The sequence below is a fragment of the Pleurodeles waltl genome, chromosome 10 (assembly GCF_031143425.1).
Source record: "Pleurodeles waltl isolate 20211129_DDA chromosome 10, aPleWal1.hap1.20221129, whole genome shotgun sequence".
Lineage (NCBI taxonomy): Eukaryota > Metazoa > Chordata > Amphibia > Caudata > Salamandridae > Pleurodeles > Pleurodeles waltl.
The window spans coordinates 5856176-5879325 of record NC_090449.1 but is presented as its reverse complement, the minus strand read 5'-3'; the positions used below and the strand labels follow the sequence as shown (position 1 = coordinate 5879325).

At 52.6% G+C, this 23150-nt stretch overlaps 1 protein-coding gene across 4 annotated transcripts in view; it reads left to right on the top strand.

The window, feature by feature from the left end:
• LOC138260874 (membrane-associated guanylate kinase, WW and PDZ domain-containing protein 1-like) overlaps positions 1-22414 on the top strand; it is a 420255-nt gene extending 397841 nt beyond the window's left edge. For 3 of the 4 annotated variants that reach the window (XM_069209316.1, XM_069209315.1, XM_069209317.1), the window contains one exon: positions 17869-22414. In XM_069209316.1, coding sequence (XP_069065417.1) covers positions 17869-18422 — 554 coding nt within the window. In that variant the 3' untranslated portion in view covers positions 18423-22414. Of the gene's footprint in view, positions 1-15214; positions 15306-17868 lie in introns of all 4 variants that reach the window. The other variant, XM_069209318.1, reaches the window with a different exon arrangement.
• The last annotated feature ends 736 nt before the right edge of the window (positions 22415-23150 follow it).

Genomic DNA, 23150 nt, shown 5'->3' with positions numbered 1-23150 from the left:
CCTTGTGTGCTATGTATTGGCCATCATTAGCCAAACGCCTCCTTGTGTGCTATGTGTTGGCCATCATTAGCCAAACGCCTCCTTGTGTGCTATGTGTTGGCCATCATTGACCAAACGCCTCCTTGTGTGCTATGTGTTGGCCATCATTGACCACATCCCTCCTTGTGTGCTATGTGTTGGCCATCGTTGACCAAACGCCTCCTTGTGTGCTATGTGTTGGCCATCATTAGCCAAACGCCTCCTTGTGTGCTATGTGTTGGCCATCATTAGCCAAACGCCTCCTTGTGAGCTAAGTGTTGGCCATCATTGACCAAACGCCTCCTTGTGTGCTATGTGTTGGCCATCATTGACCACATCCCTCCTTGTGTGCTATGTGTTGGCCATCGTTGACCAAACGCCTCCTTGTGTGCTATGTGTTGGCCATCATTAGCCAAACGCCTCCTTGTGTGCTATGTGTTGGCCATCATTAACCAAACGCCTCCTTGTGTGCTATGTGTTGGCCATCATTGACCAAACGCCTCCTTGTGTGCTATGTGTTGGCCATCATTGACCACATCCCTCCTTGTGTGCTATGTGTTGGCCATCGTTGACCAAACGCCTCCTTGTGTGCTATGTGTTGGCCATCATTAGCCAAACGCCTCCTTGTGAGCTATGTTGGCCATCATTAACCAAAGGCCTCCTTGTGAGCTATGTGTTGGCCATCGTTGACCAAACGCCTCCTTGTGAGCTAAGTGTTGGCCATCGTTGACCAAGTGTCTCCTTGTGAGCTTGCTGTTAACCCAGTCAGCCCTAAGCTGCATCTAGGCCTCATACCGCAGAGGTTTGCCCACCAGGAGCCAGGTATTCATGAATGTTGCTCTCTGAGGTATTAGGTGTCAAGGAGGTAGCTACGACCTCTCGTGCCTGATTCTTTATAGAACCCACACAGTGTTCTGCTGGTTTCTCATCAAGACAGAAGAGTCATAAGCGGTCCTTCCCACACAAGATGTAGGGTATTTTTTTTTGTTTCATGAAAAGCAAAGAATTAAGCACAAAACGTGACTAACAGGCAGGGGTTATACCCAAACATGGATGTATTATAAACTAAACTATCTGACTGAAAGTGAAAAACTGAGACTATAAAGAGCTCTTAGTGGAATTAGAATATCAAGCATAAAATAACACAGCTGAGACACATTACCATTTACAAAGAATTTACAGACTCTCGCCTTATTACGAGTCGCCCTTATGTGGGGGTGTTAATTCTGTACCCCCCTAGTGTGTTAATTCTGTACCCCATGGGTCCTGTTAACTCTGCAGGTGTAGAATTAATGGAGATTCTGAGTTGAACTCTTGGGATTGTCAGGAAAGTGTTATAGCGCCACCTGATCTAAAGCCGGTCCCTACCTGAGCCAACCCTAGAAACCCCACCATAAGCCCAGCTGACCCTAGAAACCCCACCATCAGCCCAGCCAACCCTAGAAACCCCACCATCAGCCCAGCCGACCCTAGAAACCCCACCGTCAGCCCGGTACCAAGGGGAAGGGAGCAGGGAGAGAGAGAAACACTGTCCCAGGGTTGTAAGGTTGTTCTGCGTGGGACCCAATGGACTTGAGATATTGCTCTTCAAAGCCACGGGCACCACCTCTGTGGGAAGGAATGAACATACGGTGAGTAGAACCAGTGTGATACAGGTAAAAGTAGCAGGATCTGAGTATATCACTCAAGGGATCAATCACCCGCCTCCAGTGGCTGCATACCACGGTGAGCCCAAGGATAACGAGCAACCAACCTTGATCCCTGAGGAGAAGGAAGTAACTCTGCAGCAAAGCACCTTAAGGGGCAGGAATAGAACAAACAATGACCAACAAAGGAAGCCGATGGAACCCTACTGGAAGAAAAGAGCAGTAGAGGGGAGCACGAGAGCCGGGTGTGAAGTAGAAGATCAAGCTAGATGCTCAATGCAAACACAAGGGGCTTCATTCACAAAGGTAAACTTAGACCAAAAGCCTATGGTTGTTACGTGTAGTATTTTTATGTCCGCACTTGGGCGGAATCTTTGCACTCTGGGCAGAATCTCTGCACTCGAGTGGAGATTCGCCCTGAGTGTGGAAATTCCACCCCAAGTGCAGAGAGTCTGCTTCGATGGTGGAGATTCTGCTCCGAGTGCGGACGTAAAGATACTACTCATAACTTACCTTTGTGAATAATGAAAGTCATAAACAGACTTTTGGTCTAAGTTTACCTTTGTGGATCGGCCCGAGAAGTTGGCAGGAATCTGCAAAATGGAACTGGATCCTCTTAAGCTGCCACCGCACTTGATATCCTGGAAGTGGCCCAGCAAAGTGAAAGCATAAGGCTAGGTGTTGTGGCCGCCCAGATTCCAAATCCCAGGATTCCAAGTTTACCAAGAACTATTCCTGTGTTGGAAGAGCGCTCACCCCTTCTTCTGCCAGAGGTTGTCATGCAGTGAGTGTTAACCCCCTTGCCTCGGCCCTGCCATCCTGGCATTGGGGGGACAATTCCATGATCCCCCGGATCTCTAGCACAGAACCCGGGTACTGCCAAACTGCCTTTCCGGGGTCTCCACTGCAGCTGATGCTGCTGCCAACCCCTCAGACAGGTTTCTGCCCTCCTGGGGTCCAGCCAGGCTTGGCCCAGGAAGGCAGAACAAAGGACTTCCTCTGAGAGAGGGTGTTACACCCTCTCCCTTTGGAAAATGGAGTGAAGGCAGGGGAGGAGAAGCCTCCCACAGCCTCTGGAAATGCTTTGATGGGCACAGATGGTGCCCATCTCTGCATAAGCCAGTCTACACCGGTTCAGGCATCCCCCAACCCTGCTCTGGTGCGAAACTGGACTAAGGAAAGGGGAGTGACCACTCCCCTGACCTGCACCTCCAAGGGGAGGTGCCCAGAGCTCCTCCAGTGTGCTCCAGACCTCTGCCATCTTGGAAACAGAGGTGTTGCTGGCACACTGGACTGCTCTGAGTGGCCAGTGCCAGCAGGTGACGTCAGAGACTCTTTCTGATAGGCTCTTACCTGTGTTGCTGGCCTATCCTCCTTCCTAGGTAGCCAAACCTCCTTTTCTGTCTATTTAGGGTCTCTGCTTTGGGGAATTCTTTAGATAACGAATGCAAGAGCTCATCAGAGTTCCTCTGCATCTCTCTCTTCACCTTCTGCCAAAGGATCGACCGCTGACTGCTCAGGACGCCTGCAAAACCGCAACAAAGTAGCAAAGATGACTACTGCAACCTTGTATTTCTGATCCTGCCGCTTTCTTGCCTGTTTCCTGGTGGTGCATGCTCTGGGGGTAGCCTGCCTCCTTCTTGCAACAGGAGCTCTGAAGAAATCTCCTGTGGGACGACGGAATCTTCCCCCTGCAACCGCAGGCAACAAAAGACTGCATCACCAGTCCTCAGGGTCCCCTCTCAGCACGACGAGCGTGGTCCCTGGCACTCAGCAACTCTGTCCAAGTGACTCCCACAGTCCAGTGACTCTTCAGTCCAAGTTTGGTGGAGGTAAGTCCTTGCCTCCCCACGCTAGACTGCATTGCTGGGTACCGCGTGATTTGCAGCTGCTCCGGCTCCTGTGCACTCTTCCAGGATTTCCTTCGTGCACAGCCAAGCCTGGGTCCCCAACACTCTAACCTGCAGTGCACAACCTTCTGAGTTGTCCTCCGGCGTCGTGGGACTCCCTTTTGTGTCTTCGGGTGAGCTCCGGTTCACTCCTCTTCCAAGTGCCTGTTCCGGTACTTCTGCGGGTACTGCCTGCTTCTGTGAGGGCTCCCTGACTTGCTGGGCGCCCCCTCTGTTTCCTCATCCAAGTGGCGACATCCTGGTCCCTCCTGGGCCACAGCAGCATCCAAAAACCCTAACCGCGACCCTTGCAGCTCGCAAGGCTTGTTTGCGGTCTTTCTGCGTGGGAACACCTCTGCAAGCTTCTTCACGACGTGGGACATCCATCCTCCAAAGGGGAAGTTTCCAGCCCTCTTCGTTCTTGCAGAATCCGCAGCTTCTACCATCCGGTGGCAGCTTCTTTGCACCCTCTGCTGGCATTTCCTGGGCATCTGCCCACTCTCGACTTTGTCGCGACTCTTGGACTTGGTCCCCTTGTTCCACAGGTACTCTCGTCCGGAAATCCACTTCGGTTGCATTGCTGGTGTTGGTCTTCCTTGCAGAATTCCCCTATCATGACTTCTGTGCTCTCTGGGGAATATAGGTGCCCTTTACACTTACTTTTCAGGGTCTTGGGGTGGGCTATTTTTCTAACCCTCACTGTTTTCTTACAGTCCCAGTGACCCTCTACAAGCTCACATAGGTTTGGGGTCCATTCGTGGTTCGCATTCCACTTTTGGAGTATATGGTTTGTGTTGCCCCTATACCTATGTGCTCCTATTGCAATCTACTGTAATTCTACATTGCTTGCATTACTTCCTTTTGCTATTACTGCATATTTCTGGTATTGTGTACATATATCTTGTGTATATTTGGCATCCTCATACTAAGGGTACTCACTGAGATACTTTTGGCATATTGTCATAAAAATAAAGTACCTTTATTTTTAGTATATCTGTGTATTGTGTTTTCTTATGATATTGTGCATATGACACCAGTGGTATAGTAGGAGCTTTGCATGTCTCCTAGTTCAGCCTAAGCTGCTCTGCTATAGCTACCTTCTATCAGCCTAAGCTGCTAGAAACACCTCTTCTACACTAATAAGGGATAACTGGACCTGGTACAGAGTGTAAGTACCCCTTGGTACTCACTACAAGCCAGGCCAGCCTCCTACAGCCGCTTAGGACTGGTGCCTTGTAGAAGACGGAGGAGGTAGTAGGGAGATGTTAGGAAGGGGTCCTGGGTTAGAAGGAAGGATCATCCGACCCTGTATTAGTTCACCTCTAGGTGCTTTCTCATTCCCACCTCGTGAGCACCCTGCCACCTAGTGGGAGAACGTCAGCTGGGTGTGGCTGGTGCATACATGTGCGCACATGTGCCCCGCAGCCATGCCTCCTTCGGTGGCGTCAGTGCCTGATGAAGTCATTGCCCTCCTTCCCACCAACCCCTTTTCCATCCTCTTCCTCACTAGTGCTCCAGGCCTCCACACAGACACCAGTTCAGATGAGGAAGAAACCTGCCCCGCAGGTCAGCAGCGGACAAGTTCACCTTAGAAACAGGAGGTGAAGTCCCTCTGAGCTGCAGGACCTTCTTCAAACCACCAGCACCAAGGAGGAGGCGTAGGGAGGAGCGTAGGTGGTGGGCTCTCCATCCCTGTGGGGTGCCACCCTCGACCGAGACCCATTCTAGGGATCCCCTCAGAATAAGGGGTACACCACTACTGTTTCATCCCTCCCACTGGAGCCTTCGGAGGGCATCACTGTGCCAGGGTGGCATCTCCCACCCGGGAGCATATTTACTAAGATGTTACGCCATGTTTGTGTCACAAAATTGACGCAAAATCTTTTTTTAACGGATTTACTTTCCAGTGCAAAACGTCTTTTGCTCTGGAAAGTACTGTAAAAGTAACACAATGCACTGAAAAGTACTGCTTTGCATTGCCTAGCTCCTAGGGGGCATCAGTGGTACATGGTTGGTCCCATGCAACTAGCTGTGCTTCTTGATACTAACCCTATCTACTAAAAGTAGAAAGGGTTTAGCGCCAAAAATTAGCGCCGCTGAAAAGCAAGCATCAAAAGGAAATGTTTTCATTTCTCCTTTCTTTTCTGAGTTTGCATGCGTGGTGCATTGTGCAGCACGCATACAACATGGGAAAAGTTTTAGTGTGTCTATGCATAGTATTTTGTACAGGAAGGCTACCCTTCCAGTATAAAATCTAGGCTTGACTCATGCAGACACCTTTGCATTATGGGGCTAAGATGTGTGCTTGGCGCTCTTCAGATGAAATCAGTGCTGGTGTGAGGAAGAGGGAAGGAGAAAACCATATTTCTGAAAATATGGTGCTCTCTCCTCATGCAGTGCAGATTTTTTGGCTGCTGCGCTGCGTGAGAATCTAGTAAATTGGGGCCCAGGTATTCTACATTGGAGGGACCACAGCAAAAAACTCTGTGATGTTTTAAACATATGGGGCTCCATTTACATGAAACTGACGTCATTAATGCGTCAGATTTCTTGAGCCTGCTGCATATCCCCTACCAATGCCATGGATGCGCTATATTTACAATACATTTCTCCATGGCACACATTTTCACAGAGGCGTCAGAAATTCTGACCCACCTGTTGGTGCTAAAGGGATGCATTGCTGGAGTTGCGTCATTAAACTAACACAGCTCCAGCAATGCGAGGAGAGTCCCGTTGGAAACCCCCCCCGCATCAATTTTTAGGCCTGGTCTGAGCAGGTGGCAAATTTTTGATGCAGTGTAGTCATAGAGTGACGCAGTGAAAAGTTGTCACTGTGTCAGTTCTGCGTGGCTTTTTCCCTGGGGACACCTGGCGCAGGTATAATGTGACACGGGACTTTACAAACTGAGACATTGGGCCCAACGCATCAGTTTGTAAACATGGAGCAGTGTAGTGCACTGCTTTTGCTGTTGCTTCGTCAAACAAAATGATGCAGGGGCGGCAGCAGGGACTTGTAAATGAGGCCGGTCTGGACCCCAAAGTCCCTGAAAAATATGGCCCTGTGGTGGATGTGCCATGGCCCCAATAGAGATTTTGAGAAAGGTCAAAGGTGATCACATCCAATCCCATTAGTCCGGTTTTTGCCCCAAGCGTGGCACTGACTCCATCATAGTGGTAGCGTTGGTGAGATTGTGGCACGGCAGAGGAGGGTCAGGCGGCAGCAGCACTCACCCCTCTGCAGCTTTACACTCAGGGTCATCTTTACAAGAAAGTGGAGCATCACAGATGACACATCACTTTTCTTGCTCCCTCCTACCGGCACCTAGTAACAGCATGGTTGCACCATATGTGTAATACAGCACACCATGGCAGTGTTAGCACAGTAGCATCATTTTGTTTACGCTACTGTGGTGCTTTGCAGCATTTTGACGCTAGTGCAGCAAAGCACAGGGAGCCCACTGAACATATTGGGTGCGTCATTTCAATGCCTGCTCTGAGCAGGCGTTAGAAATGACGCACAAAATGCGGCAGTGAAATCTTATAAATTTCACTGCACCATTTTTTTGGTCCTCCCAGCGCCAGAACGCCCCCTTGCATACATTATGCCTGGCGCAGGCATAATGTGGCACAAGGGATTACAAAGTGGTGCAATGCATGCATTGCACAACTTTGTAAATATTGCGTGTCGGAAATGCCTACCTAACGCCACATTAGCATAAAATAATGACACTAATGTGGTGCCAGGGGCTTGTAAATATGCCCCTCAGTGCCCAGTCTGTCCTGCTGGACCCCTGTGGAGTGCGCTGTGGTTTGTGACCCAAACAGAGATAATTTGCACATATACTGGTGCCAAGCGAGGAGGAGTTGAATCTGGACAGCCATGCGACATTGGCCATGCCGTTCAGTGAGAGGGTCCTAGGGTTTCCCCCGCCCATTACTCTGGGTGCACTCTTTACACGACCCCTCACCGCCTGAAGCCCACCTCATCCTGGGGTTTACATTTCCACTCCAGTGCTGAAGATACCTAAACTCTGGGTAAGTGGATCACACCTGGAGCTCATGGTGTGGGCAGGATGGATGTAGTGGCCGTCTAGATAAACTACATGGTCAGCTGTCTTCAAGGCACCCAGACCAGGGGCTGCTTGAGGGACTGGCGTTACCACCACAGCCCCCAGTGATATCTATACAGGCCAGAACCCTGAGCTTCACCTGGGAAGGATACCGGAGCTTTGATTCCTGGATACAAACAGTTGTGTGCCAGGGTCTGCCCATCAGGACAAAGCTAGAGAAGTTTAAGTGACCAACAGCGGACACAAGGGGGGAGCCCTCGCTGCAGTGGCAACATATGCAGTGGTGCTTAGGGCCACAGGCCTGGTGTCCAGCAGCCCATACTATTGTTGCTGAGCGGTGCTGGCCACGTGGCTGGAAGTCCAAGGGCGGGGCTTGTGACAGCAGGAACATGCTGCTGAGCGGTACTGGCCACGTGGCCGGAAGTCCCAGGGCGGGGCTTGTGAGAGAAGGAACATGCTGCTGAGCGGTGCTGGACATGTGGCCGGAAGTCCCAAGGCGGGGCTTGAGACAGAAGAAACCTGCTGCTGAGCGGTGCTGGCCACGTGGCCGGAAGTCCCAGGGTGGGGCTTGAGACAGCAGGAACCGGCTGCTGAGCGGTGCTGGGCACGTGGCCGGAAGTCCCAGGGCGGGGCTTGTGACAGAAGGGACATGCTGCTGAGCGGTGCTGTCCACGTGGCCGGAAGTCCCAAGGCGGGGCTTGTGACAGAAGGAACATGCTGCTGAGCAGTGCTGGCCACGTGGCCAGAAGTTCCCGGGCTGGGCTTGAGGCAGGAGGTACATGCTGCTTGGCACCCCCCCTGACCCCCACATCATGCTGCGGGTACTTCCCTTGATGGTTACTCGTGTGGCGGCATTGTGTTCATGTCTTAAAGCTTGTACATGCCGGGGGCACTGGCTGCTGACACCTCTCCTCCATCTTCCTCCCTCTCACCCCTCCTGAGGTGTAGGAAGGTATCCCCCCTCCCCCCCTGCAGTGAGAGGACATGGCCTTTACCCCCCTCCTGCACATTCTCTGTATGTAGACGCCATCAATCAATCAATCGGTATTTGTAAAGCGCAGCACTGATACCTCTAGGGATATGTGTTAAGGTGTCACAATGCAGAGCTTGAGGTTACCAGGATCGCAATGACACCACCAGGAAAGGCATTAAGTCACCAAGAAGAGAATGACGTCACCATGAAGGGAATGACACCACCAGAAAGGGTGGCGTGTCCGAGCCCCTCTCCTGCTGGAGATAATCTCAACCTAGAGGGTATACAATGACCGAGCTGCCCTCACCGGCCCCAAAGATCAGGTACTCACATGTACATGTACCCCCCACGGAGAGGGTGCAGAGCCCCTGAGGGGAGCAGGCAGGCTCGAGGGAGAAGGTCCCTGTGTCCACCCCTGAGCCTCTTCTGGCATAGTGTAGTAAGCGGGCCTGGTGTCTGGTGGGTAGCTGTGGTACTTACACCTTATACCAGGTCCAGGTATCCCGTCTCTGTGAGGTGTAGGCAATGCCTAGAAGCCAGGCTCTCTAGAGGTAGCTGTGGATGAGCAGCCAAGATCTTGGAGACATGCAAAGCTCATGCAATACCACTGCAGTCACACAGCACTTACACACCTGAAAGAACTACACAGTGCTACAAAAATAAAGGTACTTTATTATAGTAACACGAATACTAGAATACTGTATAGGCAATCCCTCAATCCGAGGTACGCAAACACACTATTATATACACATTAGCAATCAGTAAATAGCATAGAAAGCAATACGCATTGGTAAAAGCAATAGCAAATAGTGAGGGCCCTAGGGAAAGGCCACCATATACTAAGAAAATGGAATGTGAAAAGCAGACCCTCTCCCAAGGATGTGGAATCAGGAGAAGGGCGCTGGGGGAACTAGGAACCCCAAAAGGTAAGTACCAGGGTGTCCCCCAGCGACCAGGACAGGAGAGGTAAGTACCTTGTTTTGCCCAATCCCAACGGGGGGACTTTGGAAGCGGACTGTGCAAGACCCAACCAAGACTGGAAGAACCCAACGGTGGATCCTGACAGAAGAGGACCTGCAAAGGAAGGGGACTAAGTCCAGATCACGATGGAGTGTCCGGTTGTGGCAGGGGCCACTACCCACCCATCTGTGGATGCAGAACCAGGTCGACAGTGGACGAAGAAGGTCAGTAGTGCAGCACCAGAGATGAAGAGGAGTCCCAGGAGTGATGCAAGTGATGCTCCACGTCAGCGGTCGAGATGGAGTCTGTCAGTGGTGCTGGAAAACCACCAACAAACCTTGGCAGTTGCAAGAGACGGAGAAGAGGTTTTGCAAGGCTGAAGAGGACCAGCAAGGTCCAGGGGACTCGACCCAAGGAGGGGAGTCTAGGGTAACCCTCAGCAGCTGGAAGAGTCAGAAGGAGAGGAGGCAGCCCCCACAGGAAACCCACCGGCAGCAGGCACAGAAATTCCAGTGAGGCCCACCCAGCACACCTGAAGAGGAGTCCCACGTTGCTGGAGCAGCTGGCAGGAGACAGGAACCCGAAGAAGTGCTCGACGCTGGCGCTACACGTAGCCTGAAGATCCCTTGGAGGAGGAGCAAACAAGCCTTGGTAGCTGCAAGAGTTGCACTGCAGAGGGGTACTGTCCTTCAAAGAGAGGCAAGGGCTTACCATCTCCCAAGTTGGACAGTTGGTAGAGAGGACCAAGGGGACGACTCCAAAGCAGGTCTACGCAGCCAGTTGTCGTTGCAGTTGGTGCCTGCAGATGCTGGGGAGTGACTCCTTCACTCCAAGGGTGATTCCTTCTTACCTCTTGTGCAAACTGAAGACCCGCCGACCTCAGAGGATGCACAGCTGAGGAAATGTTGCAGTTGCTGGGAGAAGCTGGAGAAACAATGTTGCAGAGCGGAGCCATCGCTGGAGTTGCAGATTGTTGGTTCCTGGAGGGGCCAGTTGCCGTCCCGGTGGCCAGAAGATGAAGTAAATGATGCTGAGGAGTCCTGGTGGAATCTTGCATGTCGAATATGATGACCCCATCCACCCAAAAGGGAGACCCTAACTAGAACTACAAGGGGGCTTGGTCACCTGCAAGGTGACCACCTATCAGGAGGGGGCTGTGATGTCGCCTGCCTGACCTGGCCACTCAGATGTTCTCAGGGGGCTATGCAAGTCTTGGATTCAAGATGGCAAAACCCAGTGGCCACTTGGAGGAGCTCTGGGCACCACCCCTGGGTGGTGATGGATAGGGGAGTGGTCACTCCCCTTTCCTTTGTCCAGATTCACACCAGAGCAGGGACTGGGGGTCCTTGTACTGGTGCAAACCAGTTTATGCAAGGAGGGCACCAAATGTGCCCATCAAAGCATACTGGTGGCTTGGGGAGTCTACCTCTCCCAAGCCTTCTCACACCTATTTCCAAGGGGAGAGGGTGTTACCTCCCTCTCACAAAGGAAATCCTTTGTTCTGCCTTCCTGGGCTTGATCAGATCAAGCAGCAGGAGGAGGACCGAAACCTGTCTGACGGGTGGCAACAGCTTGGACTGCCCGGAAAACCCTGTAAGACTGGTGGTAGCAATGCCGGGGGGCTTCTAACGAGCCCCCAGAGTGCATGGAATCATACATCCAATACTTGCAACAGTATTGGGGTAGGATTCCGACATGTTTGATACCAAACATGCCCAGGTTCGGAGTTACCATTATGTAGCTGAACAAAGTTAGTGACCTGTGTCCAGTACACGGGAAAAATGTGTACTCGCTCCTACAAAGTCCAGTGCAATGGAGTTGGAGTTCGTAGTGGCACCTCAGCTCATTCAGGGGTGCCCTCACACACAGGTACCTGTACCCTGCCCTCTGGGCTAGGAGATCCTACCACAGGGGTGACTTACAGTGACCTGTAGTGAAAGGGCACATGCACCCTGCCCTCTGGGTTAGGACTTACTGTGACCTGGTGCAGTGATCTGTGGTAAAAGCGTGCATGCACCTTTTCACACAGGCTGCAGTGGCAGGCCTGCAGACACATTTTGCATGGGCTCCCATGGGTGGCACAATGCATGCTACAGTACATGGGGAACCACAGGTGCCCTAATGCCTTGGGTACCTAAGTACCATATACTAGGGACTTACATGGGGGCACCAGTATGCCAGTTGTGGGGTGTGCAAAGTCCTAGGCAACCAAATTTAGAGGGAGAGAGTACAGTCACTGGGGTCCTGGATAGCAGGATCCCACAGAAAACAGTCAAAACATACTGACAGCAGACAAAAAATGGGGGTAACCATGCCAAAAAGATGGCATCTGTGCTTCATGCCTAACATATCCTTTGCCCAATGCCCCCTGAAGTGCCCTCTGAGCTCCAGGCCTAACATGCCTCTCCTGATGCACCCTGAGGTGCCCTCTGAGCTCTAGGCCTGACATATACCTCTCCCGATGCCCCCTGAGGTGTCCTCTAAGCTCCAGGTCCGACAGACCACATCCTCATGTCCCTTGAGCTTCCCTCACCCGGCCCCAAAGAACAGGTACTCACATGTACATGTACCCCCATAGAGAGGATGCAGGGCTGCTGAGGGTAGCAGGTGTCTTGAGGAGGGAGGATCTGCTGACTAGAGAGGTTCCAGGGAAGCCTCAGGGGTGCTAACAAGTGATCAATCCATCAATCAGTGACTTGTATAGCACTGCTTATCACCCATGGGGTCTCAAGGCGCTGTTGTAAGGGTGCCGATCAGTCGAAGAGCCAGGTCTTGAGATCCTTCTTGAACTGATTCAGCGAGGGGACCTGCCCGAGGTGGTAGGTAGCGTGTTCCAGGTCTGTGCTACGAGGTAGGGTAAGAATCTGCCTCCCACAGTGTTCTTCCTGATTCTAGGGGTGGCGGCAAAGTTCAGAAGGTCGGAGCTGTCTGGCGGCGTGTAGAAAGTTAGGTGGTAGTTGAGGTAGGCCAATTCAATATCGTGCAGGGCCTTGTAGGCGTGAGTCAGGAGCTTGAAGGTGATGCGTTTGTTGATGGGGAGCCAGTGCAGGTCTCTAAGGTGGGCGGCGCTGTGGCTGTGGCGGGGATGTCTAGGATGAGTCTGGCTGCTGCGTTCTGAATTCTCTGGAGTCTTGCTTGGAGCTTCTTCATTATTCTGGCGTAGAGTGCATTGCCATAGGAGTGTGTGGGTGACCATCCTTCTTGCCCAGGTTGGGATCCACTTCTTCCGGAGGAGCCGGAGAGTGTGGAAGCATGACGATGAGAAGGCGTTGAATCAGAGGGTCATGGACAGAGTGGAGTCCAGGATGATGCCGTGGTTGATGGGTAGGGGGGAGCTTCCAAGGGCAGCTGCCCACCAGCAGTCATCCCAGGCAGAGGGAATGGGACCCAGGATGAGGACTTGTCCAAGTTGAGCTTAAGGCAGCTGTTTTTCATCCAGTTGGTGACTGCTCTCATTCCGTTGTGGAAGTTGATGGATCGTGGCTTAGGAGGCAATGTTGAGGCAGTGCTGTCTGACGATTTTAGCAAGCGGAGCCATGTAGATATTAAACAGGGTTGGGCTCAGGGAGGTGCTCTGGGGTACTCCACAGCATGTTTCTGTAGGTTTCGAGAGGAACAGTGGGAGTCTGACTCTCTGGGTCCTTCCGGTGAGGAAGGAGAGGATTCAATCTAAGGCCTTGCCACAGATGTCGGCACTGTGAAGTCTGGTGCATAGAGTGGTGTAGTGCATTGCTTGATGCCCCCTGAGGTGCCCTCTGAGCTCCAGACCTGATGTATACCTCTCCCAATATCCCCTGAAGTGCCCTCTGAGCTCCAGGCCTATCATATACCTCTCCCAATGTCCCCTGAGGTGCCCTCTGAGCTCCAGGTCTGACATGCCTCTCCCAATGCCTCCTAAGATGCCCTCTGAGCACCAAGCCTAACAAGGACCCGAGATCCATGCCCCCTGAGGTGCCTTCTGAACTTTGACCTATACCTCTCCAAGTAACCTCTGAGGTGTTTTCTGTGCCTCAGGCCTGACGTATACCTCTCCAATGCCCCCTGAGGTGTCCTCAGACCTCCAGGCCTGACACCTGATGCCCCTGAGGTGCCCTCTGATCTCCTGGCTCTCCACTGGGCATTCTTCTACTGATCTGTCTCTTATTCTCTTTTGTATGATTTTTATTTCTCTATTTGCTTTTCGTCCCTGTTTCTCCTGCCCCCCCTCATATCCTGGTTCACCCCCCACAACTGCCTCACTTTCACTCACATCACGTTTTCCTCCTGCTCTCCTCTGTCACTCTTTCCTCCATATCTCCCTCTATACTCTTCCACTTCTTTCTTTCTCCAACTCTTCTCTGTTACGCTTGGCGTCCTTGCCTCGCCCCCTCCCTCTCCACTGCCACTATTTCACCTTTTCCCATATCTCTTTCCTCTTTCTCTCTCTCTTCCATCTGCTACATTTATCTCTCTCCCTTCTCTGTCACTCTTCCCTTCTTTATGTTTATCCCCTTCTATTCCTCTCTTCTTCATCGGTCACTTTCATCACTCACCACCCCACACGGCCACTCTTACCCTTTTTTCCCTGACACTCCACCCTTGCATCTGTCACACTCTCCCCCTCACCCTGTCTCATGCTCTGACCTTCGACCCTCCTCTGTCACTTCTTACCTCACTCCCTGGGATTCCTGACACTCTCTCCTCTGTCACTGCTTCCCTCACCCCCTGGGACTCCTGCCCCTCTCTCCTGTCATTTCCTCCTCTGTCACTGCTTTCCTTACCCCCGGGACTCCTGCCCTTCTCACCTGTGATTCTCTCCTCTGTCACTTCTTCCCTCACCCCCTGGGACTCCTGACCCTTTCTCCTGTCACTCCACCTCACTCTCTCACTTTTCCTCTGTCTCTTCTCTTCTCTTCTCTTTCCTGCTCTCCTCTGTCAATCTTCTCCCACGCCCCTCTCCCTTCCTGGTTGTTCTTTCCCCCTCTGGTGTGTCACACTACCACTCTTCTCTGACAATCTTCTGCTCTTGCCCCTGTTTCCTCCTTGGTCGCATCCCGCCCTTCTCTGTCACTTGCTTTTTCTCTGCCAATCTTCTGGCACTCCCCCTCCCCTCTCTCCTCTCTTGTCTGTCGCTCTCCCCCTCTTCTCTGTCACTGTCCCCCTCTTCTTTGTCAATCTTCTCCTCCCCTCTTGGATCCCTCTTCCCCCTCTTGTCTCTCACTATCTCTCCTCCTCTGTCAATATCTCCCCTCCTCTGACATTGTCGCCTCTCTCACTCCCTGCACCCCTCTCTCTCCTTCGCTCCTCCTGGGTTGCCTTTCTCTTCTCTGTCACTCTCCCCCTCTCCTCCGACATTGTGTCTTTCTCCCTCTTCCTGCGCCTCCTTCTTTACTCCTGGGTCGTTCTCCCACTCTCCTCTGTCACTATCTCTCTTCCTCTGACCGTGTCTCTCTTACACTCCCTGTACCTCACTCTCTCCCTCTTCCCTTCTGGGACGCTCCCCCTTGTCTGTCACTCTCCCCTCTCCACTCACTCTCTCTCCTCCTCTGTCACTATCTCTCCTCCACTGTCTTTCCCCTCTTCTGTCACCATCTCCCCTCCTCTGTGCCCCCCTCTCCTCTGTCACTCTCCTGTCCTCTGTCACCATCTCCCCTCCTCTGTGCCCTCCTCTCTCCTCAGGGTCGGACCTCTGCAGCCTCTCTCTCTGCATCACTAACTCCCGCCGCGGGGACCCTTGCTTCTACCTCATTGGACGCACGGATGGCAAATGGTTTGTGCTTCTCTGATTTAAGATTGTGCCCCCACACCCCAAACTTTGTGTTTCATGTTTAGACCCAAGGTTTCTCCTGGGGCTTTAAGGACTGTGGCGCATATTCACACTGAGGTGGCGCAGCGCGGCGTTGCACCAAAAATGGCAGCGCCGCGCTGCGTCACTTTAGAAACGCAGGGATGCGCGGTATTTACAACAATATGGCGCATCCCTGAGCTTCCCCTGCGCTAGTTGCAGGCGTCCCTGCACCACAGTGCACCACAGTGCAAGCGCGCCTCCATTACAGGGAATGATTGTGTGTGTGCAGGAAGGTGTCCCTCCTGCACATACACAAGCTACAAAGGTGTTTTGCTCTTTCTGTGCGTGCTGCAGGATGCAGCACATAGAAGTGTCGAATCGTCATTATTGAATACTTGTTTATGTGCAGGAAGGACACCTTCCTGCACAGAGACAATCATTAATGGTGTTTTGCTCTTTCTGTGTGTGCTGCAGGATGCAGTACATATAGAAGTAGGAAATCGTCATTATCGAATAATTGTTTATGTGCAGGAAGGGACACCTTCCTGCACAGAGACAATCATTAATGGTGTTTTGCTCTTTCTATGTGTGCTGCAGGATGCAGCACATATAGAAAAAGCAAGAACGAGGAGAGATAAAGACGCATATTTACAAGAAAGTTCTGCATCCTTTTCTTGCGTCCCCTGCTTGGTCCTCTAGTTCTGTGAGTACCTGACTCCCTAAGTTGAATTGTCTTGCTGTTAAGTGAGTACTTGACTCCATAATTTGAGTGGTCCTCTGGTTCTCTGAGTACTTGAGTCCTTAAGTTGAATGGTCCTCTGGTTCTCTGAGTACGTGACTCCCTAAGTTGAGTGGTCTTGCTGTTCAGTGAGTACTTGACTCCATGATTTGAATGTTCCAATGGTTCAGTGAGTACCTTAGTTGAGTGGTCCTGTGATTCAGGGAGTACCTGAGTTGAGTGGTCCTGTGGTTTAGTGAGTACCTGACTCCATGGGTAGAGTGGTCCCGGTGGTTTAGTGAGTCCCTGAGTCCATGAGTTGAGGGGTTCAGTGAGTACCTGAGTTGAGTGGTCCTGTGTTTCAGTGAGTACCTGAGTTGAGTGGTCCTGTGGTTTAGTGAGTACCTGAGTTGAGTGGTCCTGTGGTTCAGTGAGTACTTGACTCCCTGAGTTGAGTGGTCCTGTGGTTTAGTGAGTACCTGAGTTGAGTGGTCCTGTGCTTTAGTGAGTACCTGAGTTGAGTGGTCCTGTGGTTCAGTGAGTACCTGAGTTGAGTGGTCCTGTGATTCAGTGAGTACCTGAGTTGAGTGGTCCTGTGGTTCAGTGAGTTGAGTGGTCCTGTGGTTCAGTGAGTACCTGAGTTGAGTGGTCCTGTGGTTTAGTGAGTACCTGAGTTGAGTGGTCCCGGTGGTTCAGTGAGTCCCTGAGTCCATGAGTTGAGGGGTTCAGTGAGTACCTGAGTTGAGTGGTCCTGTGGTTCCGTGAGTACCTGAGTTGAGTGGTCCTGTGATTCAGTGAGTACCTGAGTTGAGTGGTCCTGTGGTTCAGTGAGTACCTGAGTTGAGTGGTCCTGTGGTTCAGGGAGTACCTGAGTTGAGTGGTCCTGTGGTTCAGTAAGTACCTGAGTTGAGTGGTCCCGGTGGTTCAGTGAGTCCCTGAGTCCATGAGTTATGGGGTTCAGTGAGTACCTGAGTTGAGTGGTCCTGTGGTTCAGAGAGTCCCTGAGTTGAGTGGTCCTGTGGTTCAGTGAGTACCTGAGTTGAGTGGTCTTGTGGTTCAGTGAGTACCTGAGTTGAATGGTCCTCTGGTTCTGTGAGTACTTGACTCCCTAGGTTGAGTGGTCTTGCTTTTCACTGAGTACTTGACTCCATGATTTGAATGTTCCAATGGTTCAGTGAGTACCTTAGTTGAGTGGTCCTGTGGTTCAGTGAGTACCTGAGTTGAGTGGTCCTGTGGTTCAGTGAGTACCTGAGTTGAGTGGTCCTGTGCTTTAGTGAGTACCTGACTCCATGGGTAGAGTGGTCCCGGTGTTTCAGTGAGTCCCTGAGTCCATGAGTTGAGGGGTTCAGTGAGTACATGAGTTGAGTGGTCCTGTGGTTCAGTGAGTACTTGACTCCCTAGGTTGAGTGGTCCTCTAGCTCTGTAAGTACCTGACTCCCTAAGTTGAGTTGTCTTGCTGTTCAGTGAGTACCTGACTCCCTAAGTTGAGTGGTCCTCTGGTTCTGTGAGTATGTGACTCCCTAAGTTGAGTGGTCTTGCTTTTCACTGAGTACTTGACTCCATGGTTTGAATGTTCCAATGGTTCAGTGAGTACCTGAGTTGAGTGGTCCTGTGGTTTAGTGAGTACCTGAGTTGAGTGGTCCTGTGGTTCAGTGAGTACCTGAGTTGAGTGGCCCTGTGGTTTAGTGAGTACCTGACTCTATGGGTAGAGTGGTCCCGGTGGTCCAGTGAGTCCCTGAGTCCATGAGTTGAGGGGTTCAGTGAGTACCTAAGTTGAGGGGATCAGTGAGTATGTGCCTCACTCATATTTGACTTGTCTCCCCTCAGATACCCAGGGGCCCCGCAGTCCCAGCTTCGAGGCGCTGCCAGAGGCTGGTGCCAGGCCTACCCAGAGGGACCTGGACCTGGAGCCCCCGAAGGAGTCACGTGGCCAGGGGGCCCCCGAATCGAGCACACGAAAGAGCGCGCCCCACTGCAGCAGAGACCGCCCTGGGACCCCAAAGACCCCCAAAGAGGACCAAAGCAGCCACCGAGAGGGGCGGCCCCGGGGCCGCAGGTCAGAGGTCAGGGGGGAGACCTCATCTCAGGGCAGGAGCCAAGCCCTGCCCCAGCAGGCCCCCAGGGAGTGCAGGTCCCTCTCGCCTCAGAGGGGCCGGGTGCTGGGGACGGGGCCCCGCAGGGGTGCTAACAGCCTCATGGGGCCCCGACTGAGGCCCTCGGTGGAGGCGGGCCCCTGGCTGGTGCCCAGCCCTGAGCGCCTCTCCCACACCCTCCGGAAGGGTGGCAGCCTCCCCCAGGGGCAGCGGGCACAGGGGGGCTTCGCAGGGGACTTCTTGGGCACAGAGGCTGGCGAGAGGGAGAAGTGGGAGGCCGTGTGGTGAGAGTGGGGCCCCTGCTGTACCTGAGACATGTGTCCCTCCCTGAGGCCACACTTCCCTCCCTCCACCTCACAGGAGAGGGGGGCCCAGCTGTACCAGAGACATGTGCCCCTCCCTGAGGCCATTGTGCCCTCCCTCCACCTCTGAGGCCTTACTTCCCTCCCTCCACCTCTCTGGAGAGTGGGGCCCCTGCTGTGCCTGAGACATGAGGCCCTTCCTGAGGCCACAATGCCCTACCTCCACCTCTCAGGAGAGGGGGCCCTCTTCTGTCCCTCATACATTTGCTCCTCCCTGAGGCCGTACTTCCCTCGCCCCACCTCTCAGGAGAGGGGGCCCCTGCTGTACCTGAGACATGTGTCCCTCCCTGAGGCCCTACTTCCCTCCCTCCACCTCTCTGGTTTTCCCCAGTGCCCACCACTCCCTCCATGACACTCCCCACTCTCACCACATTTCTCTCTCTAGCTCTCTTTCTATTTTCATATAATCTCTCTTCCAATCTCCCACCTTGTTTCACTCTTTCTGTCCATTGGGCTCTCTGGATCTCTCTTGTTATCTCAGTTGTAGCCATCACACACTCTCTCCTGGCCTCACACTCACTCAGTCTCTCTCACACACACTTCTCTCTCTCTCCTATCACCCCACGCTGGGTCCGATTCACAAAGGTAAACTTAGAACAGACATCTAAGTTCAGACCTGAAGTCTAAGTTAGACCTGACGTCTATCTTTACACCTGAAGTCTCAGTTTAGACCTGAATTCTATCTTCAGACCTGAAGTCTCAGTTTAGACCTGATGTCTAAGTTAGACCTGAAGTCTGTTAGAAATCAGTTCTCTAGCTAGCAGAGGTTTGCACTCTGTCTAAGTAGGGATCATAATCCTAGTCAGGGCAATACACACTAAACGTTTACCTGTGCTCACCCTCTGGTAGCTTGGCATGGAGCAGTCAGGCTAAAGAGGCAATGTGTCAAGTATTTGTGCGCACTCACAGTGCAAACACCACAAAAGGACTCAGCACAGTATTTAGATGAGTTAAACAAGACCAAAATGTCAAAAATCCAAAAAACACAAGCCAAGTTATGAATTTTCAAAGATTAAGTCAAAATGCAGGTCTTAGAAGTCAATAGCAAATCCAAAAGTTCAGTCGAACCCCAATGGAGCACGGGCTGGGTACAGGAATCATGTAGACCTGCTGACAGTACCTTGGGTGCGTTAATGCAAGGAGACGACGCGTTGATCCAAAGGAGGGGACGCGTCACTCTCTGGAGGTGATTTGGCGATGAGGACCGATTCCGATGCTGCTTCGGTGCCAGGGATGCTTTGTAAGTCAGGGTTGTTGCATCACAGAGCCAGCGAGTGGTGTCCATGGCTTTGTTGCAGGCAGCAGCAAAGCAACATTTCTGCAGTGGGGATGCGTTGGTTCTAAGTGATGCACCGGTGGTGATACATCAGTTCTTGTGTTGCAGCACCACACTCGCCTCCAAAGGCCCTGGGCTGGATATGGCACCACTTGGCAGAGCAGGGCTCACAGCAGAGAAGTCCAGGTGCTGGTAGCAAGGTGCAGGTGAAGGATTTGATGTCTCTGATACTTCAGAAACAGGAGGTAAACTCTGTATAGGCCCTTGGAGAAACGTTAGATTGCAAAGATGTAGAGTTAATTCCTGTACTTTTACTCCCAGGCAAAAAACAGCAGGTAGCGGGCCAACACAGCAAAGCAAACAGCAAAGTGGCCGTCCCTCTTGACAGCACAGCAGTCCTTCTTCCTGGTAGAATGTCCTCAGTCCAGAAGTGTTCTGAGTATATGGTGTCTGAGGCCCAGTACTTATACCCAAAAAGGCATTTGATGTCAGGGTAACTTCAAAAGAATTCTCTGAAGTGCACAAGGATCCCCTTCAACCCAGCAATGGCTCCAAACTACCAGTAGGAGGTAATCAGCCCTTTGTGTGAGGGCAGGCCGCAACCTGTTCAGATGTAAGTGTGAACTATGTCTCCCTCTCCCTGCCCAGAAAGGCTGTCAGTATGCAGATGAATGCAGATGTATCTCCTGTCACACCCAGCCATACCTGTTTGTGGCTGTTGGAGAGTATGCACAAGTGTAGCTCTCACTTAAGTCCAGACATGTATTCAGAGGCAGGCTAAGGCACAGAATGGTTAAAGTAAGAAAATACCAACTTTCGAAAAGTGGCATTTTCAGGCCAGCGATTTAAAAATCAACTTTTCCAAAAGATGTATTTTTAAATTGTGATTCCAGAGACACCAAACTCCATACCTCTATCTTTTTCCAATTGGAAATTATAATTAAAAGATGTTTTATGGTAATTCCAAGGTTAGCCTAAGGCAGAGATAGTGCTTGCAATAGTGAAACACACATTTAAGAGTTTTTCACTATCTGGACATGTTAAACTCAAACATTCATGCCAAACTTCCTGAACACACTGCACCCTGCCCTTGGAGTTAACTAGGGCCTAACTTAGGGTGCCTGACATGTAATAGAAGGGAAGGTTTAGGCCTGGCAAGTGGGTACACTTGCTAAGTCGAATTGGCAGTTTTAACCTTGGCACCCCTGCTGCTCAGCCAGAAGGTGGCATCCCCTGCAGAAGCCTTGGCACCCCTGCTGCTCAGCCAGACAGTGGCACCCCCAGCAGGAGCCATGGCACCCTTGCTACTCAGCCAGAAGGTGGCATCCCCTGCAGGAGCCTTGGCACCCCTCCTGCTCAGCCAGAAGGTGGCACCCCTGGCAGGAGCCTTGGCACCCCTCCTGCTCAGCCAGACGGTGGCACCCCCGGCAGGAGCCTTGGCACCCCTGCTGCTCAGCCAGAAGGTGGCATTCCCTGCAGAAGCCTTGGCACCCCTGCTGCTAAGCCAGAAGGTGGCATTCCCTGCAGAAGCCTTGGCACCCCTGCTGCTAAGCCAGACAGTGGCACCCCCAGCAGGAGCCATGGCACCCTTGCTACTCAGCCAGAAGGTGGCACCCCGGTTAGGAGCCTTGGCACCCGTGCTACTCAGCCAGACGGTAGCACCCCCAGCAGGAGCCTTGGCACCCCTGCTGCTCAGCCAGAAGGTGGCACCCCCGGCAGGAGCCTTGGCACCCTTGCTGCTCAGCCAGACAGTGGCACCCCCTGCAGGAGCCTTGGCACCCCTGCTGCTCAGCCAGAAGGTGGCATCCCCTGCAGGAGCCTTGGCACCCTTGCTGCTCAGCCAGAAGGTGGCATCCCCTGCAGAAGCCTTGGCACCCCTGCTGCTCAGCCAGAAGGTGGCACCCCTGGCAGGAGCCTTGGCACCCCTGCTGCTCAGCCAGAAGGTGGCACCCCTGGCAGGAGCCTTGGCACCCTTGCTGTTCAGCCAGAAGGTGGCACCCTGCGCCTGGCACTAGCGGTTGCCCACTGGGTCTGCACATTCATGTAAAGTGGTGGACCCAGCCCCTTGGGCTTGCCACAGTCCGTGCTTGACCTGTACTGCTGTCATCTCGGGGTGACCCCAGTGTTTGGGTGACCCCCCAGATTTAAACCGGGTGCTCTGCCTTCAGCTTCACTCAAACTCTTCCCTGAATCTGCCCCGCTCGAAAGCAAACACCTGAACATCTGGAAGGATGTGGGGACTGGGGGTCTCCCCCTGCCCCCACTGGACTCGCACTGAGCAGCTCTTTGGTGTTAGTGAAGCCCTGCCCCCCCCTCCCCCCCCCCCCCCCCCACACACACACACACAGGAGTATGCACCATGTGATTCCGCCCCAGCCCTGCCGGCCTCTCGCCATCTTCAAGGTTCCTTCCGGTCCAGGCCCTCTCTGACCCGTCATTCGTCCCCCTCCTCACCCTCTGCTCTCCCTGTCAGCACCCTCCACTCTCACCCTCCCTTTCTCTCCAGTGCCAGCTGCGCTCCAGCCCCCCGCACCTCCCAGCCGGGGTCAGGGTCTCCTGTGCTTTTCACAGACAGCTTCAGCATTTCTAGCAGAGATAATGTATATTTTTAACTAACTTTGTCAGTAAAACCTTGTACTCACCCGGCTGTGTCTGCTCTCTTTGTCTGGAGGGAAGGGGTGTGGGTGGAGGGGAGGGCGGCTCCTGTGTAATGTGGGGGATCAAATCCTGTATAATGGGGACAGCGCCTGTGTGAAGGGGCAGAGCCTATATATACAGGGGGAGGGAGCCTGTATAGAGGGGAGAGAGCCTGTATAGAGGGGAGAGAGCCTGTATAAAGTGAGAAGAGACAGCCTGTATAGAGAGGAGAGAGCCTGTATAGAGGGGAGAGAGCCTGTATAGAGGAGGGAGAGCCTGTATAGAGGGGTAGAGCCTGTATAGAGGAGAGACAGCCTGTATAGAGGGGAGAGAGCCTGTATAAAGTGAGAAGAGACAACATGTATAGAGAGGAGAGAGCCTGTAAAAAGTGAGAAGAGACCGCCTGTATAAAGGCGAGAGAGCCTGTATAGAGGTGAGAGAGACTGTATAAAGTGAGAAGAGACAGCCTGTATAGAGGGGAGAGAGCCTGTATAGAGGAGAAAGAGCCTGTATAAAGTGAGAAGAGACAACATGTATAGAGAGGAGAGAGCCTGTAAAAAGTGAGAAGAGACAGCCTGTATAGAGGGGAGAGAGCCTGTATAGAGGTGAGAGAGACTGTATAAAGTGAGAAGAGACAGCCTGTATAGAGGGGAGAGAGCCTGTATAGAGGAGAAAGAGCCTGCATAGAGAGGAGAGAGCCTGTATAAAGTGAGAAGAGACAGCATGTATAGAGAGGAGAGA